General features: G+C 43.4%; 1 protein-coding gene across 1 annotated transcript; it reads right to left on the minus strand.

The window, feature by feature from the left end:
• Window positions 1-228: 228 nt before the first annotated feature.
• On the minus strand, window positions 229-5,681 carry LOC142750486 (perilipin-2-like). Its single transcript, XM_075859518.1, has 6 exons — window positions 5,537-5,681; window positions 3,943-4,025; window positions 3,186-3,438; window positions 2,583-2,767; window positions 683-814; window positions 229-603 (listed from the first exon to the last, which is right to left on the minus strand). Exons 1-6 carry the CDS (start codon window positions 5,679-5,681, stop codon window positions 229-231), a joined length of 1,173 nt encoding a protein of 390 aa, XP_075715633.1.
• Window positions 5,682-18,651: the final 12,970 nt, after the last annotated feature.

Genomic DNA, 18,651 nt, shown 5'->3' on the forward strand with positions numbered 1-18,651 from the left:
ATTTACACAAAATCAGTGATACAAGTGACATATTGGCATCAACACCCAAGTGTAAGACAGAGGCCAATGATAGACAAATCCTCATAACTGCAATGTGGCCCGTTGCCACCATCTGTCCCTCACAAGTCAGCACAAGGGGTTTGAAGTGTAATAAACGGTGTAGTATTAGTTAATGAAGTAGGCAAACCCTGACCGAGTGTAAAGTCACTAATGCAAACGAAGAATTTCTCATTCCTTGTTGGCAGAGTCACCCCCATCAACTTGTTGCGCCCCATTTTGTCCATCAGCCAATTGTGGGTAAAAGGGACCTACCAGCCAATTTAGTGGAGTGTTGTTAACCAAGTAGTCCATCACATCATCCATAGAGTCCTTCATTTTTGTGAACTGGTCCTTACTGGTGGTTAAGAGGCCATCAGACATTTCTCTGAAGGAAGAGGCAGAACGGAAGTTTTGATAGACATCTGCAGCCAAGGCACTAACATTTTGAGCTTTGTTCTGAATGTTCTTTGGAAGTCCTTGAACACTTGTGACCAGGGAGAGACATGTGGTTTGCAGTTGCTGAGTGAGGTGTCGGGCAATATTCAGAGTGCGGGATTCAATTTGCTGTGAAGGGAAAGTAACATTACACAGAAGTTCAGTGTACCAGATCTGATGTAGCATACATTTTATAGAAGGGACTTACCTCAGTGCTTTCAGTTTCTCCACTATCTTGTCCTGTGCCTTTTGTCCACTCCACCCACTTATTGTCGAATTTCTTCTGTGCATCATGGATTTTGTGATTAGCATCATTCATGTTCTTCCTTGCATATTCAATCTTAGAGAACAGGGTAATGTTTATATGAAAGATGTTGTGGGAGAGACTACAAAGATTACCCACCCTCAATATGGATTAAACAGTAAGCCTGGTATGCATTTACAATACGAGTTCTAGCACCAAAACCCACTGTTCTATACAGTACTCCCTTTTCAGGCAGCTTCACCACCACCCGTACATACTCCTTTTATCAAGAAAATCTATGATGGCTCTAGAACAATTTAGCAGGTGGTACTAGACCTAGTACACAAAATATGGTGCCTCTTGGCTGGTCACCTGCTGAGAATCTTATAGATCGTTCTTAACAAAAGAGCCCTTTATTTTTATTTTTTTTAATGACAGATCTCCTGAAAGGGCAACTAATCTTAGGACATGACTAACATCGGAAGTTTGGACTGGTGGCAGTCTAAAATCACTAAAACCAAGCACAAAACTGCTCAGCCGCTTAGTTGGTATGGCTTTCAGGAAATCAGTTTAGCGGTGTGCGGACTCAATAGAAAGTCTGTACAACCCGGCTTGCTTCATGCGTAGGGCAGATATGGCTGACGTGTACCACTGCTTATGGACCTTGCTAGGGTCCCAGTCAATCTGGAGGATGCACTTTTTGGTCATCTGCATTGCGTCCCCTAGCCCTACAAGAAGCTAACTTTCTGCACTTCCGCTGCTGCCCTAAAAACTATCCTGCAAACCTTGCTGGGCCCAGACATCTCATCCCTCCGTTTATTTTAGAGGAGTTAGTCTTTCTATTATGCATGGATTGGATAAACGCCTACCTCCAAAAAGAGAGTATGTGGTTTCTTTGAGACCTGGCAGCCCACATAATAGGACCTTTACATTGCAAGTTAGAACACACTACAATTTGTGGAAACTTATACAAAACAGCATTTTTTCACGCAGCTGCTTTAAAGGGAATGTGTTGCCAGCAAAACATGTTTTTTTTTTTTTTAGTTAAACAATTAGTGTGTAGGTGATTAAACATTGTTCTAATTTTTTTTATTTTTTTCACGAGTCAGGAATTATAATAAATTGGATTCAATTTATAATATTTCCCAGCACTGGTCACTAGATGGAGCAATTCCCAAAATTGCAGCATTGCATGTGGTAAAGCAACCACATTGCTTTATGCTGCAAAATTGGGAAAAAAATCCCTCGCTCTAGTGAGCTCTCAGAATCCCCCCCTCCTTTATTCTGGCTAGTGCCGGGAGAAACGAGGGGTTTGAACGGTCTAACCTCCTACACTGTGTCGCCATTTTTTGAGCCAACACACAGTGTAGAAGGTTTACATACACTAGTAAACACACTGAAACACGAACATACATAGAAATCACTTACCTGCTCCAGTCGCCGCCGCTCCCTCCGGTCCGTCCGCTGCTCCATGTGCACAAGTCCGGAAGTAGTAATCTTACTGCCCGGTCCACAAGAAAATGGCGCCGGACGGCACGCATTTAAAATCGGACTGTGTGGGAGCGGCGCATGCGCCGTTCCCACACACCGCGTACACCATAGTGGATGGAACGGGCCCCGTTTGCAGTCCCTATGGGACTGGAGCTGCCGTATTCCATGTCTGTATGTCTCGTTAATCGACATACAGAAATGGGAAAAAAAATGGCAGCCCCCATAGGGAAGAAAAAGTGTAAAAATAGAAAAAAGTAACACACAAATAAATATAAACTTTTAATAAAACCCTAACATAAAACGGATATAAAAAAAAAAAGTTGGTGACACTGTTCCTTTAAGATTAGTAAAGAACAGAAGCAGATTTACTAACCAGGTCAACAGTGTTCTGGAGCTGAGCAATGGATTCCTGACTTCTGCACTTCACATCCTTGATTCGGGTCAAAGCTTGTTGATAAGCACGTTTGCGGGCCTTTGCCGAGAGGGATCCCAGACGAACATAATAGCTTGGCTGATCAACGGACAATTCAAAGCCTTCTGTTTTTGTGGCTTCCTTAGCTAAAATTGAGAAATTAGTTACACCCACATAACAGTACAAGCCACGTTTCACATGAATTTCAGCCTTAGGGTGAACTCACATACTAACTAAAAAGAATATATATCTTCATAGCAGTCTGCTTGGTTTTCCAGATAAAGACACCTTACTTTTAGAGATGCAGCTTCTAGGTAAAGTAGATTTATAGAAGCTACGCCTCAAAAAAAAGAAAGTTTGATATGAGAACTGCCCCAGTGGGTAGGTCTTGATCTAGGAGGCCTCAATAACCTCCAGAGAGGCTCATGTGATGTTACTTACGGATAATTTAACATTTCCCTCCTATGAAAAGGAGTTGTACCTCTGATGAGATAACTACCAAGTGCGCTGCAGGGACCAAAATTCACATAACCCAAGCTTGGATTAAAGCAGGTTTCGGCTTACCCAACTCTTCATCTGTTGGCAGCAGGTATTGTTCCAGAAGAGTTTCAGACTTGGTTAGTGCAGCGTCCACACGATTGCTCATAATCTTTACTACACTGCTACCCAGAACAGTGTTAATGCTGCCGTTCACAACAGACTTGGTCATCGCCACACTATCCTGCACAGCCACCTTAGTTTTATCTACTACTCCTGTGAAACCCTGAATCACAGCATCTTTGGCACCAACAACTGCTTCTGAGGCGTTCGCTACAACCTAGGAAAGGGAACAAATACAATTTATACATTTTAGATTCATGCACACCAAATCAACTCCCACCCATCAATTGATACTGCAGTTTTGCAATCTAGGTTAATTGTAATTACATTTATAAGGGACCATAGAATTATTCTAAGGGTATGTGCACACACAAAATAAGGAACGTCTGAAGATACGGAGCGGTTTAGAGAGAAACCAGCCTCTGATTCTCAGGCGTTACGCAGCTGAAAATGAAGCTTCTTTTGAGGCGTTTTTCATAGTGTTCAATAGAAAATCAGCTACAAAAAAAGCCGCAAGTGACATGCACTTTCTACGGAGAGTCTTTTTACACTCAGTTTTTTTAAAACAGCGGCGTAGTCACCCCGTATTAACTAAACGCTGTTTCTCCCATTGATTTCAGTGGGCAGATGTTAGTAGACGTTCAGCTTCCGTTTTTTCAAAGGCGTCAACGCCCAGAAATACACCTGAAAAAACTGCGTGTGAACATACCCCAATAGTTACCTTGTCAGTCGGCTGATAGAGAATAGGCAGCTTCTCTTCAATCTTATCCAGTCCAACGCAGGCAATGGTATTAGCCATAGCAACTGAGGGAGGAGAAAGTGTGTAAATATTCTCAGCGTCATTCGTAAGTCTTTACCAGGACCTTGGCTAGCTTGTTAATACAGGGACGGTTAGCCAACATGACATGTAACCCACTTCCTATGCTAGGATGGAACGAACTGCAGATCTCCTGGCAGAAGCTTCTTATGCTGTCTGCTTCACACTAAGGGTATGTGCACACGATAACTGCATTTACATCTGAAATTACTGAGCTTTCTTCAGGAGAAAACAGCTCCGTAATTTCATGTACTCGCGTTTTGCGAGGCGTCAATTACAGGTGTAATGTGGAGCTGTTCTTCATTGGAATCAATGAAAAACAGCTCAAATTACGTCTCAAGAAGTGTCCTGCACTTCTTTTGACGAGGCGTCTTTTACGAGTCGTCGTTTGACAGCGACGCGTAAATGACAGGTCGTCGGCATAGTACGTCGGCAAACCTATTCAAACGAATGGGCAGATATTTGCCGACGTATTGGAACCGTATTTTCAGACGTAAAGCGAGGCATAAAACGCCTCGTTTATGTCTGAAAATAGGTCGTGTGAACCCAGCCTAAGGCTGGATTCACACGAGCATGTTCGGTCCGTAAAGGACGGAACGTATTTCGGCCGCAAGTCCCGGACCGAACACACTGCAGGGAGCCGGGCTCCTAGCATTATAGTTATGTACGACACTAGGAGTCCCAGCGGGATAACTGTCCCGTACTGTAAGGGTATGTTCACACGCTAGCGGTCATTAACGTGTGAAAAGACAGACTGTTTGAGAAAACAGCTGCCTCGTTTCACACGTAAATGCTCCTCCTCGCATTTTGCGAGGCGTCTGAGACGCTCGTAAATCTTGCTGTGCTTCATTGAGTTCAATGAAGAGCTCAAATTACGTGGCAAAGAAGTGTCCTGCACTTCTTTGCCGAGGCAGTCCACTTACGCGTCGTCGTTTGACAGCTGTCAAACGACGACACGTAAATTACAGGTCATCTGCACAGTACGTCGGCAAACCCATTCAAATGAATGGGCAGATGTTTGCCGACGTATTGCAGCCCTATTTTCAGACGTAAAACGAGGCATAATACGCCTCTTTTATGTCTGAAAATAGGTCGTGTGAACCCAGCCTAATCATGTTTTCAGTACGGGACAGTAGTTCCACGGAGAGGCAGGGACTCCTAGCGTCGTACATAACTATGATGCTAGGAGCCCGGCTCCCTGCAGTGTGTTCGGTCCGGGACTTGCGGCCGAAATACGTTCCGTCCTATACAGACCGAACACGCTCGTGTAAATCCAGCCTTACTGTATTAGCACACTGCCTTGCTCACCCCCTTCTATTTCTAGACCACCTTAAAAGAACATTCACAAGATTATGGCATACCCATAGGTTCCCATAGACATCAGAACCACACATGCAAACCATAATTTCAATACAGAGTAATGCCTAACCCCGAACATCTAAACTATATAGTTACTCCCTTTCATTGGTAAAGAAATGCACTTTATACGTAAACATACTTTGAGGCTCAAGTTTCTGGAGGATTGGCATGGCACTGGTCACAGCCACAGACGTGATAGTCCGCACACTTTTCTCTGCGACGTCACATACAGACTTCAAGTACGGATGGTTGTCTCTGGTGTTCACGTAGACAGAAGACACCATATCATAGGTAGAGCTCACCAATGGGAGGTTTATCAGCCTTACCACCACATTCTAAGGAACAAAGAGCAGAACACGCTGAAATACAATGGAAGGCCAGGACTCGAAACAAGATGCCTGTAAATAGTCCCTAATAAAGCAGAGAAACCTCGTAGTCATATTCCAAGATTAGAGTCGTCGTTTTATAAAGCAGAACCCACAGAGGGTTAACAGGAACACATTGATAGCCGGTCCTCTGGATAGGGCACCAGTATGGGGGGGGGGGGGCCTCTTACACCAAACACTGGCAACCAATATAATGAGAGGGGACGCCACAAGCATTAAAGGGACAGCAGTGCTCGCTGGAGCAATACAGCCCCTCTATTCTGATCAGCTGGGTCCCGGGTGTATTCCAGATACATCTTGGGAGGATCTCAGAACCGGACAACAGTAAAGCCCAACCTGAAACCACCAACAGTAGATTACTAATAGTAACTATGGAAGTTGTGTGTTTCCACTGCTACATATGTACTCCACTCAGCTGAGAATACTTACTGCTACATATTACTGTCTGACTGAATAAACCTTACACGTAAATAACATGTTATAGACAAATCAATATAAAGATCGCATGCGTTTCCTATGACGGATCTGTAGCACAATTCACACTATAAATATGTGCACTGCATTGACAAGACTCCCAGCCATAGTATACATCTATTAGTAACAGGGTGGAGATGCCAATAGCAGTTTCTTCCTTCCACCATACATAACACTTAATAGTTACCTGTTGCTGCTGCTCCACCATTTCAGCCATATTGCTAGGTAAAACCCTATAGAAAGCAAGAAGCACAGTCAAACACAAGAACTGACAACAACCTCAAGCCGCCGACTAAACAAGCACACAAGTAATGTCATCCACCTTGCGCCTCCACAGCCGTACCGCACAGCAAACTACGAGCAGGAAAGAACGAATGAGGGAGCTCAGGGAGTCTGCGTATTTATAGGCGGATGGCCACGCCCACCTGCCTAGGTGCCGTTACCTAGAATCTTCCCGTCAGTCAGCTGACTGGTGAGACGGCGCGGTGACGTCATGCAGTCTGCTCGCCTGAGTGCTGGAAGTGTGGCGGCGCGCGACAGGCAGGGGTCCAGGGTATGAGGGAGTGCGTGTGTGGAAAGAGCATAAGTCAGCGGCACATTGTGATTTCTACACTGTATGTCCATGGCAATAGAGCAGTTCATGTATTGTTCCAGTACAGGGTAGATAATAAGAGATGAAGCTGGTGAGGAGGGATTAGCTTTTATATTAGTTGCTCTATAACAGAGGTCTCCTGTGCTGGAGAGCCGCAGGTTCAAAGCAGCTCAGCAGCTGCAGCTCAAATTTCATCCACTTTTCAGTCAATAGAAACTCTAGAAAAGAAAAACCGGCATTGTGGATCCAGTGTTAAAAAGTGCCCTTCAAATGAACTAAAAAGCGTATTCTCGGGGCGAATTGAGGAACATTTGGCGTGACGCTGAGGAGCTGCGATGGATATTATCTCTACTCGTATGAGTATAAATCCCCTTAGTAAAGATTAGCCTCTTATTACATTTCTCTGTAAAATGAAGCTTTGAATTTGTGTTTAGCTTGTAAATATAAAATGTTATAGAACTCGGCTTCTCTTTCTACGTCACTAAGCAGTACAAGGTGGCGCCGGGGCCTCACCACCCGTAGTCGAAGCCCATGCCACAATACAAAATACTGCTCAATGTAACGCTGTCTTCTGCAGAACATTAACTCCTTAACGCCCTGTGACCTACTAGTACGTCACGGGCGATGGCCTGTTAACGCCAACTGACATAATCGTACGTCATAGCGTTAACAGTTTTAAAGCAATGATAGCTTAACGCTATCACTGCTTCTAGCCCAGGACCGGAGCTAGCCTGATCCAGCCAATTAACCTCTTAGATGCAGCGCTGCATCTATGGTGTTTACAAGCAGATCGGAACCCCGCAATGCAATCGCGGGGTTTCCGATGACTGCTCTGGCAGACCGGAGGCCTAACAATGGCCTCCGGTCTGCTAAGTACGGAGGCCTGTTAGGTCCCGCCCAGAAGGCTTCCCGCCGCATGAGGAAGATAGCGCAGGCTCAGGAGGTGAGCCGTCAACATCAGCCGCTGGTGTCAGCTGTATATTACAGCTGACACTGTGCTGTAACGGCAGGGAATGGAGCTGCGATTTCTGCCAATAACTCCTTAGACCTTAGTGGTTTGTAGCGATTGGCATCGACACGATGTGAATGTGAGGTTGCCGAAAGTTGCTATGGCAACCGGAGGCCTAACAATGGCCTCTTGGTCTGCCACGTACGATAGCCTATTAGGCCCCGCCAGAGACGGGACCTAATAGGCTTACTGTTAGTGAATGACTGATAGCTCTAATGCATTGCACTACATGGGTAGTGCAATGTATAAAGGTATGTTCACACGGCTTATTTACGGACGTAATTCAGGCGTTTTACGCCTCAAATTACGTCCGAAAATGCGCTTCGATAGCGTTGGCAAACATCTGCCCATTGAAAGCAATGGGCTGACGTTTGTCTGTTCACACGAGGCGTATATTTACGCGTCGTTGTCAAAAGACGGCGCGTGAATAGACGACCGCGCCAAAGAAGTGTCATGTCACTTCTTCAGACGTAAATGGAGCCGTTTTCCATGGACTCCATGGAAAACCAGCTCCAGTTACGTCCGTAATGGACGCAGCAAAAAGCGCCTCAACATGCCATTACGGCTGAAATTACGGAGCTGTTTTCTCCTGAAAACAGCCCCGTAATTTCGGCTGTTACGGACGCTGCCGTGTGAACATACCCTTAGAGTAAAGTTCAGAGATGCAGGACCTCAAATCCCCTAGTGTCACAAAAAAAAAGAAGTTAATAAAAAGTTGCAAAAAAGTGTATAAAAGTTTCAAGTTAATAAAAACACTTGCACCATCCGCTGCGCATTATTTAGTAATGAAAAAACACATGTGGCGGCAAAATGCTCACTACACCCCTTAAAATGCCTTAACCGGTTCAGGACCGGGCTATTTTGAGCCTTCAGGACCAGACACCGTTTTGTCCTTTTTAGCACGTGTTAGTTAAATGACTAAACATTTTTATTTGTTGGGCTAACGACGTGATTTTTGCGATGTTTTTTCCGTAGACAATGCAGGTTTCTTTTTTTTATCGTTTTTATACACATCCTTTTTGCTATTTTAGAATTTTTATTCATAAAGTTTGAAAATAATAGTAAAAAAAAAAGCATTTTTAGGTTTCATCGATTTTTTTTGGGTAATAACATAGTTTTACCCTAAAATAGACCTTTTATTTGTGATCTTCATTGTCTACCGAAAATGTTAATATATTACATGTCTATATTAGGGTAATTGGGTCAGTGCTAGCGTTACAACAATGATTGGCGGGGGGGACGGGACGGGACATTTTTTTTTGGGGTGGGTATTTTATGTGTATTTATTATTAATTTTTCTTTGCACTTTACTTTACTATTTTTTTTTATTGCTATGGTCTGTCCCTCAAAGGTCAAAAAAGACCTTTGGGGCACTTTATAGATTTTTTTTCTTTCTTTTAGGCCTCATGCACACGACCGTATTTTTTCCCACCCGTAAATACTGGCGTAAATACGGGTTCGGTGTCACACGTATTCCACCCGTTTTGCACCAGTATTTACGAACCCGTGCCCGTAAATATGGGTCCGGTGTCACACGTATTCTACCCGTATTTACGAGCACGTTTTTGGCGGCAAAATAGCACTGCACTAATCGGCAGCCCCTTCTCTCTATCAGTGCAGGATAGAGAGAAGGGACAGCCTTTTCTGTAATAAAAGTTAAAGAAATTCATACTTACCCGGCCGTTGTCTTGGTGACGCGTCCCTCTCTTCACATCCAGCCCGACATCCCTGGATGACGCGGCAGTCCATGTGACCGCTGCAGCCTATGATTGACCTGTGATTGGCTGCAGCGGTCACATGGCCTGAAACGTCATCCAGGACGTCGGGCCGGATGTCGAGAGGGACGCGTCACCAAGGCAACGGGCGGGAGACCGGACTGGAGGAAGCAGGAAGTTGTCGGTAAGTATGAACGTCTTTTATTTTTATTTTTTACAGGTTTATACTGATCGGTAGTCACTGTCCAGGGTGCTGAAAGAGTTACTGCCGATCAGTTAACTCTTTCAGCTCCCTGGACAGTGACTATTTACTGACGTCGCTTAGCAACGCTGCCGTAATGACGGGTGCACACATGTAGCCACCCGTCATTACGAGAGCTCCATAGACTTCTATGGACTGTCCGTGCCGTTATTACGGCCTGAAATAGGACATGTTCTATCTTTTTCAACGGCACGGGCACCTTCCCGTGAGAAAACGGGAAGGCACCCGTTGCCAATAGAAGTCTATGAGCCCGTTATTACGGGTCGTAATTACGACCCGTAATAACGGGAGTTTTTACGGTCGTGTGCATGAGGCCTAACACCATGTTTTTCCACTGTAACTGGGGCTATCAGCCCTCTCATAGTGACGATTGTCGCTAATAGGGCTGTGCTGGGTCTAGTAAGACCCAGCAGCAGTCTGCCACTAACGGTACCCGGTGTCAAAAATATTTTTAATTATCTTTATATGTGTGAACATATATTGCTTTTGTGAAAGTGATTAGAATAGGTTTCAAAGATAACATTTTGCATGGACTCCATCTTGTATGGTAGGCATCCATTTTGGATCATTGGAATCTATCTTTTGGCCTGAAGGAGCTATCTTGAGATTAATAAGTAAAAAGTAATATGTCAGCAGATGTCCTGAAGCAATTCTATGTTAAGTGTTCTTGAATTGAATGTTTTATTACTCTTTTAAGGAGCAGATCAAATAGCCTTGGCCGAATGGACAATGGCTGTTTACCATAAGTCAGCCTTGGATTCAGGCCTCTGTTTAATTAATTTAAACTTCTCTGCAGTCTCCATTCTCTAGTGAGATAAGAAGTAGAGACAAATTAACTTGTGTATCTGAGATGTGTGTCCTTCCCATGGGACAAGGTTCAGGCCACCTGGGGCTTGGAGGGTGAAGAATTATTATAATGCATTGATATAATTCTTATTGGCTGAATCAGAGTCATTATCATATTGTAGATGATTGGCTGAACCAAAGCCTACACCTTTCCTGTCATTATACCATATGTGGCGTTTTGGGATATTACCATATATAGAATGTTTCTGTATGCAAGTTGAGGTTACCACCTACTCTTATTTTCCTATAAATAAAGATGGATCCGCCCCCTAGGGCAGAGATCATTTGAACACTGAAGCTGCGTGTCATGGTCTCTCTCCGGCCGCCCTCTCTCAGATCCACCATTGAGAGAGCATTCACTAATTTGGAGCTCATAGACAAATGCAGATAATGTCCAACGTTAACGGACATACTAAATTCTGCAGCGACATTACTTGGGGGCTCTTGTCCGGGATTCTCAACACAGATCGAAGGCGACAATCGAAGGTGGATGACGGCTAAGATAACGGAGAACTGCACACAAAACCGGTGAGTAAGAAATGTTATTCTTACTGTGCACTTCTCTCTTGTTTTAGCTGCCGTCCAGGTATTGTCTCTTTTGACTATTTGGGAACCATGAACACCATTTGTCTATGAGTTGTATGTATGAATTATAGGAATAGGTGTGAAAGTGGACATGAATCTGTGAGTGTATCTGTGAGAGGCTGAGATAAGGGAGCGTTTGTTTTCTGATCCCAAAACATACAAAAACAACCAAATACCGAGAAAACACTAAACGGCCTGTCCGAAGTGTTCCCTCCGGCCCCTGGGTTTTGTATGTATTAAGATCAGGTTGCAAATTGATCCTTGCAGAAGTGACGGGTAACCATCCCCGCCCAAGTGATTGTTAGGACTTTCGCGTATCCAGACTGTGACCCATAGGAGGCGCACCTGGCCGGAAGTAAGAGTATGTATGTGGGCTAATCCTCGGACGCCCGATCTGAATGAGTTGCTGATTATTAAGTAACATCTCTGTAACTAGAAAGTTTATAGAATATCCATGGGCGCCTGAGACAGTAAGATAGTTATAAATCACACCCATCCCTTTTAAATCTAAGGTATAGTATACTGAGGGACTTGTGCTTGTTGACAATAGTTAATTGGCTGCTGTTTAAACCGATCAGATATACGCGGTTGCCCTACTGATCAGCAGGAGTGCATAGGGGACCCCCATGACAGACTAAATGATTTAGCAGAGTGCATTGGGTCCTGGGAAAAAAAATAAAAAAAAATAATAAAAAAACCGGGAGCCCCAATGACAGACTAAATATAGGCCGAAGGGTTAAGTAGGCCAGGAAAATAGACTGAAGAGTTAGTGCGGATGTGGCCAGCTTTGTCTTGACCCTGAAAAGTCAAGATAAAGTTGGCTACATTAGTAAGTCTGGGATTTAGCAGAGGGCATGGGGAAATCTGGATCGAAGTATGCCCGAGGTAAAGTGCTGGCCAGCCGGGAACTGGGGCATAACACCCAAGGTACAGGGTGTGGTAAAACAGCAGCAGATATTGTTAATGAACCTGGAGAAAATATATAAAAAAAAAAAAAAAAAGCGGGAATGTCCAAGTAGTAGAGTCCTCAGTTATACCAGATGGGATGATTTCTTGAGAGATCATGGGCCCCGGATTAATAGACAGAGTTGCAGAGAACAGATAGAAGTGATTGAATGTACCGGGAAAAAAAACAAAAAAAACAAACACTAGGAAACACTGTTGTCAGTTATCAGTAAGAATTAACCAGCGTCTAATTCTATAGATAGACGTTCCAGTAGAAAATAATGTGCCAACATATAATTATTCTATGTACAGCTTTATAAACCAAAGGTTTCCAGAAACAGGAGGTTTCCAGGGGTGACAGGTGATCAGTTATTAGCCATACATAGCGAGAAAGGCGTCATCAGAATTAATAAAGGAATCAATTAACTCTTCACTTCCTAAAAAGGAAACATTGGGTGAAATGTTCAGGGATTGATAGAGAGATAGACGTGGATTAGGAATTGGCTAGAAATTAAAGCCAATAGGATAATTTTAAGTGTAATGACCCCAGATTGTAGAAGAAGTGAGATTGATATAGTGAAGATTCTTATGTATTTCTATCCAGATCTGCTTGTTGGAATATTCTGTATATCATCTGTCCTAAATTGTCACTAATGAAATTTCCTCTCGTTATAGGAGTTTTCCAAGACGTTTTAAACTTTACTGTAAATCTTTTTCCTTTTTGGTTTATTTAACAGTCATTTTAATAATTGCATGGAATGTCTAACAAGATTTATTGTTAATCTATAGTAACCGTGTTAGACTAATAGAACTAATGATAAGAGAGTAACGTGTGTTAACGTGAAGATGTTTGGTCATTGACTGACAGGAGCACATGGTGACATTGTGACGTTGTAGCTCATAAGTTTTGGCTAGTAAGGGGTTAATGCTGCATTCTCTGTTATCTGTAGTTTAGCTGTGTCTGCAGAAAGTGCACATGTAGTGCAAAATAAGAACTGTAACTTAAAGATTAAGAGGGAAAAAAAAGCCTAATAAGAACACAGGATTGAGTATTATATGTTTTTATGTTTATATGTTATATGTTACGTTATATGTGTTTTATGTGTCGACCACAATGAAAAACTTCATTCATATTTAAATGTAATATGATGCGCATTACTAAATGAAGATTATAGTTCATTGGATGAATAATCCAAGATTAGGAGTTTATACACAGTCATTCTAGTTATATACTTGTTTTACCAAAGATACACACAAAAGGCATACAGGTGTGAGATTGGATTCTCAGTACTGAGAGTGTCTGGGAACAGCCGGTATTGTGAGTGACTTGTGGCATATGATGACATATATAGTGCACGATATGTTTCATCATTTGTCTTAATAGATTGGTTTATTTAATAATTGACATAAACTCATTAAGGAACCAAATATTTTGCAAACCTCTTATTAATTTATAAGAGTATCCCTTCTGTTTAGTGGTGGTATATGCACATCACACACACACACACACACACACACACACACACACGCACAAACATATTGGGAATATATTTTATGAAATGAAAATGCAAATAAGATTACAGCATTCACAGGAGCTGTTACGTTTATGGTGTCAGATTCCTGTCCAGTCAATCTTATAGTTTCTGACATCCTTGCAGCAATGTAGGTTGCCATTGGATATAAGTCTGATGGACAGATTGAAGTTACTGATATGCTAACTTTTATGTGTGCTGCACTCTATGGGGATTGCACTAGGAGGAGACCTCACACCTCAGGTATTATTGAGGGTGGTCCTGTCCTCCTTCTGGGCACAGGGTAAACAGATGTAGGACGCATCTCTGTGGCCCCTGTGATTGTTAAAATTGTTTGCAAACAGCCCCAAACCCCAGTTGAAACAGTGCCCTCAGAGCCTCCCACAGTTGAAAAGTATTGATAACCGAACCATACATTGATGTACAGTGTTACAGTGTTAAACCCTACTACATTGCTTCCGCAGGGTTCAACAGAGGAGGAAGAAATGGATAGGGTACATGGATAGGTTATATGGTCAATGGGAGACTTGAGAGGGAATGGGATAAGTCACAGGAAACAGTAGACTGTGAATTTCCAGCCTGGTGGGAAGTTGGTTTCTCAGCACATTTGATTCCCCAGTACACAGGTCACCAACATAATTGTATTGAATTAATGAAAATAGAGATGAAAACATTAGAAAATGTAACAGGGGATCCAATATCTAATCCAGCTTTTGAGTTTCTTTTGTAGATGGTTCCAGGTACCACCATGAAGGAGGCTACAAGACTGGGTATATACTGTCACCACCGAAACAGAGGTAATAAAGTAACAACCACTCCCATCCTCCGTGTCAGCACAGTAGGTGGAGGTGAAGGTACTCGCTGAGGTGTGTAGACTGACTGAAGGTAAAACCGCAAATATATATATATATACTGACTCTAGATATGCTTTTGGTATTGCACATGATTATGGCCTAATCTGGAGGAGCAGAGATTTTGCTGGATCCACGGGTAAACCCATAATGTTGAGAGAGTGAGAGAACTGTTTGAGGCTCTGACACTGCCAAAGCATGTAGGTATACTCAAAGTGCAAGCTCTTACTAAAGTGCAAGCTGCCCCCGAAGCGAGGGGAAATAGACTAGTAGACAAGGCTGCGAAAGCTGCGGCTCTCATATCCCTCATAGAGGAGGACGTAGTATTCTTGACCAGCATAGTATCTGGTCCCATAGACATGATAATATTAAGTAGATTACAAAGTCTAGCCACAAAAGAGGAAAAAGGACATTGGCAGACAAAAGGTGCCAGTGAAGGGGAGGATGGAATATGGAAGGTGGGTAACATGATGTGCCTACCCAGAGTCCTCTTCCCCATGATAACCCAACTAATGCACGGACCAACGCAGGTGTCAAGAGAAGGAATGAGTGAAATGGTGAGCAAATGGTGGGTACCCCCGGGGTTTCAGCAAGTGCTGCTGCCAGATTTGTCCAGAGGTGCATGATATGTGTCTGCCATAACATAAGCAAAACTGTGCGGGTTGCAAAAAGGCATATGATAAAGGCAGACCACCCATATCAGCGATTGCAGATTAACTCAGTTACCAAAGGTGGGACAGTATGACATGTAGCAGTCTGTGTAGATCTGTTCTCGAGGTGGCCTGAGGTGTGGCCAGTAACGTGGGCCACAGCAAAAGTAAAAGATGGCTCTCAGAAGTGGTATGTAGATATGGGGTCCCTGAGACAGTAGAAAGTGATAGAGGAACTCACTTTACTGGAGAGGAACTCCAACAAATCTTGCAGGTCCTGGGTATAGAGCAGTTTTTCACACCCCGTATCCCATGAGCAGTGGGAAGGTAGAAAGGTTGAATGGGACCTTGAAGTTAAAAATCCAGAAGGTCATGGCTGAAACCCATAAACCATGGACTGAGCGCCTGCCCATTGCCCTCTGACCTCACCCGTTATGTGGGAGCTCATGCAGATGTATAAATATGTTTATGATTCCATTCCAGATCCTAAGTGATAGGAGGACATTGTTTACAGCCGGGGACTGGACGTGTTTAAAAAGACACCGTAAAGCACCACAGCCACACTGTGACGTCCGCACCAAGTCCAGCTCACAATTTCCACATCCGTTACATTGGAGGGAAATAACTTGGACACATGCCGGTCACTGCTGACAGGTCCTCAATCACGAGGCTGAACTGTGGGTCTCGTCAAGCTCCAGCTGACCACCATCTTTCTTCTCTGTCATCTCTACATTACCTATTGTCTAAATGATGAGCTGGAAGAAGAGTTTAATGACAAGTTTATCAAACATCAAGTGATATCAGCATTGACTACATTGCTGGACTGTTGTATATGTCTCCATTCAAAGACGATGCCATATGTGAAGATAGATGAAGTTATTGCCTTGGCCTTGCAGTCCCATCTCTTTTCTCTAGCGCTTAACCCTCACTCTCCTGGAGTTGTTTCTCTTGTAATAGCAGCGTGGGCATTGGTTCCCTGGCTGTTTTATCATGTAAGATATTCAAAGAGGGAAGCGCTGCGGAAAACAGATCTCAGGCCAGGAATACGGCCGTCCATGATTAGATGTTACCCCAATGACAGTGTGTGATGTGTAAACATGGGTCAGGTTAATAAAAATGACATGTTGTTTGATGCTGTAGACCTCACCGACTGTGAGGGAAGAGACACAGAATATGTATAGTCTGGGGATAAGAGCAACTGGCAGCTCCTAGTGCTCCGAGACAGCTAGAAAATGGATGACGCAGGGTCTAGAGGGTGTAACACGAGGTCATCTAACTGATAAAGGGGGTGGCATCGATGAATGCCACCGGACGGGACATAATCTTGTTCTCCTGGATCGTAGGAGTTTCATCACTCCAGGGATGTGCTTCCAACCAAACATGTATGTCATATATGTGGTTGTAAAGCATATAAGTGGTTGCCACCCAGGAGACCAGGAGTATGTACCCGAGCCAGACCACAATCAGCTACTTAGATAGAGATATTTTATGTTTAAACTTGTAACATGTTTTATTGCAAAAGTATCAGCAGTTAAGAAAACAGCGCAGGATATAAAAGTGCATGAGGTCCAGACCACCCTAAGAACCGAGGTAGGAGGAAACATTCAGAGCCACCTGTTTATGTGACACTAAATACTTCCATACCTGATAAAGTCATCTGTCAAGCAGTAGAAAACCACCAAGATAGATGGTATTGCCAGAATTGTGAAACCTGTAATTCCCTAACTCTTCAGGTGTGTACAGTATGTAACGCTGTGCACTCACCTATTGCTAGACACGTATCCTGAGTATTCATCTCGAGGTGAATGGCACACGGTGCCCTGGTTTAGGGGAGCTAACCAGAACGTAATCTCGGGTGAATATTCGAATACATGGCTAAGCAAATTTATGTTCAAAAGAAGGGAATTGTCAAAAATATTTTTAATTATCTTTATATGTGTGAACATATATTGCTTTTGTGAAAGTGATTAGAATAGGTTTCAAAGATAACATTTTGCATGGACTCCATCTTGTATGGTAGGCATCCATTTTGGATCATTGGAATCTATCTTTTGGCCTGAAGGAGCTATCTTGAGGTTAATAAGTAAAAAGTAATATGTCAGCAGATGTCCTGAAGCAATTCTATGTTAAGTGTTCTTGAATTGAATGTTTTATTACTCTTTTAAGGAGCAGATCAAATAGCCTTGGCCGAATGGACAATGGCTGTTTACCATAAGTCAGCCTTGGATTCAGGCCTCTGTTTAATTAATTTAAACTTCTCTGCAGTCTCCATTCTCTAGTGAGATAAGAAGTAGAGACAAATTAACTTGTGTATCTGAGATGTGTGTCCTTCCCATGGGACAAGGTTCAGGCCACCTGGGGCTTGGAGGGTGAAGAATTATTATAATGCATTGATATAATTCTTATTGGCTGAATCAGAGTCATTATCATATTGTAGATGATTGGCTGAACCAAAGCCTACACCTTTCCTGTCATTATACCATATGTGGCGTTTTGGGATATTACCATATATAGAATGTTTCTGTATGCAAGTTGAGGTTACCACCTACTCTTATTTTCCTATAAATAAAGATGGATCCGCCCCCTAGGGCAGAGATCATTTGAACACTGAAGCTGCGTGTCATGGTCTCTCTCCGGCCGCCCTCTCTCAGATCCACCATTGAGAGAGCATTCACTAATTTGGAGCTCATAGACAAATGCAGATAATGTCCAACGTTAACGGACATACTAAATTCTGCAGCGACACCGGCGATCATGTGACCAGTCACATGAACACCGGGAGCAATAGAGACAGCGGCGCGGCCGCTGCCTCTATTCCTATACACAGCGTTCATTGAGCGCTGTGTAAAAGAGATCAGAGAAGACAGAAGCAGCGAAAGCTGCTTCTATCCTCTCCTCAGGGTCCCCGGCAGTCACTGACAGCCGGAGACCCGACATTCAGCTGCCCGATCGCTCAAGCAGCAAATTAAAACCCGAGCCGTAAAAAGTCTATGGCGCGGGTTTTAAGGACCCTGACCGCTGGCCGTAAATACACAGCCAGCGGTCGGGAACCAGTTAAGGGGTGTAGTTTCCAAAATAAGGGTCACTATTTCGGGGTTTGTTTTACTATTAGACCTCAGAGCCCTACAATTGTGGGCCAATGCTGCGAAAATCACCAAAATACACCTCAAATGCGCATGGTGCTCTTCACTTCTGAGCTCGGTCATATGTCCAGGCAAATGATAAATGACTTGAGGGGTGTAATTTTCAAAATGGGGTCACTTCTTGGGTGCTTCCACTGTACTCTGGTACCTCAGGGTTTTGCAAATTTGAAACATAAGAAAAAAAGGAGTCATATACTATATTGGTTTTAAACGCCACAGGCATAGAAAAAGTTCAAACTTTATTGGGCAATTACAGATAAAATT

Source organism: Rhinoderma darwinii, chromosome 1 (genome assembly GCF_050947455.1).
Source record: "Rhinoderma darwinii isolate aRhiDar2 chromosome 1, aRhiDar2.hap1, whole genome shotgun sequence".
Taxonomy (NCBI): Eukaryota; Metazoa; Chordata; class Amphibia; order Anura; family Rhinodermatidae; genus Rhinoderma; species Rhinoderma darwinii.

What these genes read in the sequence shown, in the direction of transcription:
- LOC142750486 (XM_075859518.1), bottom strand. Translation starts at nt 5,681, where the DNA reads ATGGTGTCTTCTGTCTACGTGAACACCAGAGACAACCATCCGTACTTG. An exon ending in CCAGAAACTTGAGCCTCAAA is followed by an intron (nt 4,026 to 5,536) that starts GTATGTTTACGT and finishes CTCCTCCCTCAG; the next exon opens with TTGCTATGGCTAATACCATT. An exon ending in GAGAAACTGAAAGCACTGAG is followed by an intron (nt 604 to 682) that starts GTAAGTCCCTTC and finishes TTCCCTTCACAG; the next exon opens with CAAATTGAATCCCGCACTCT.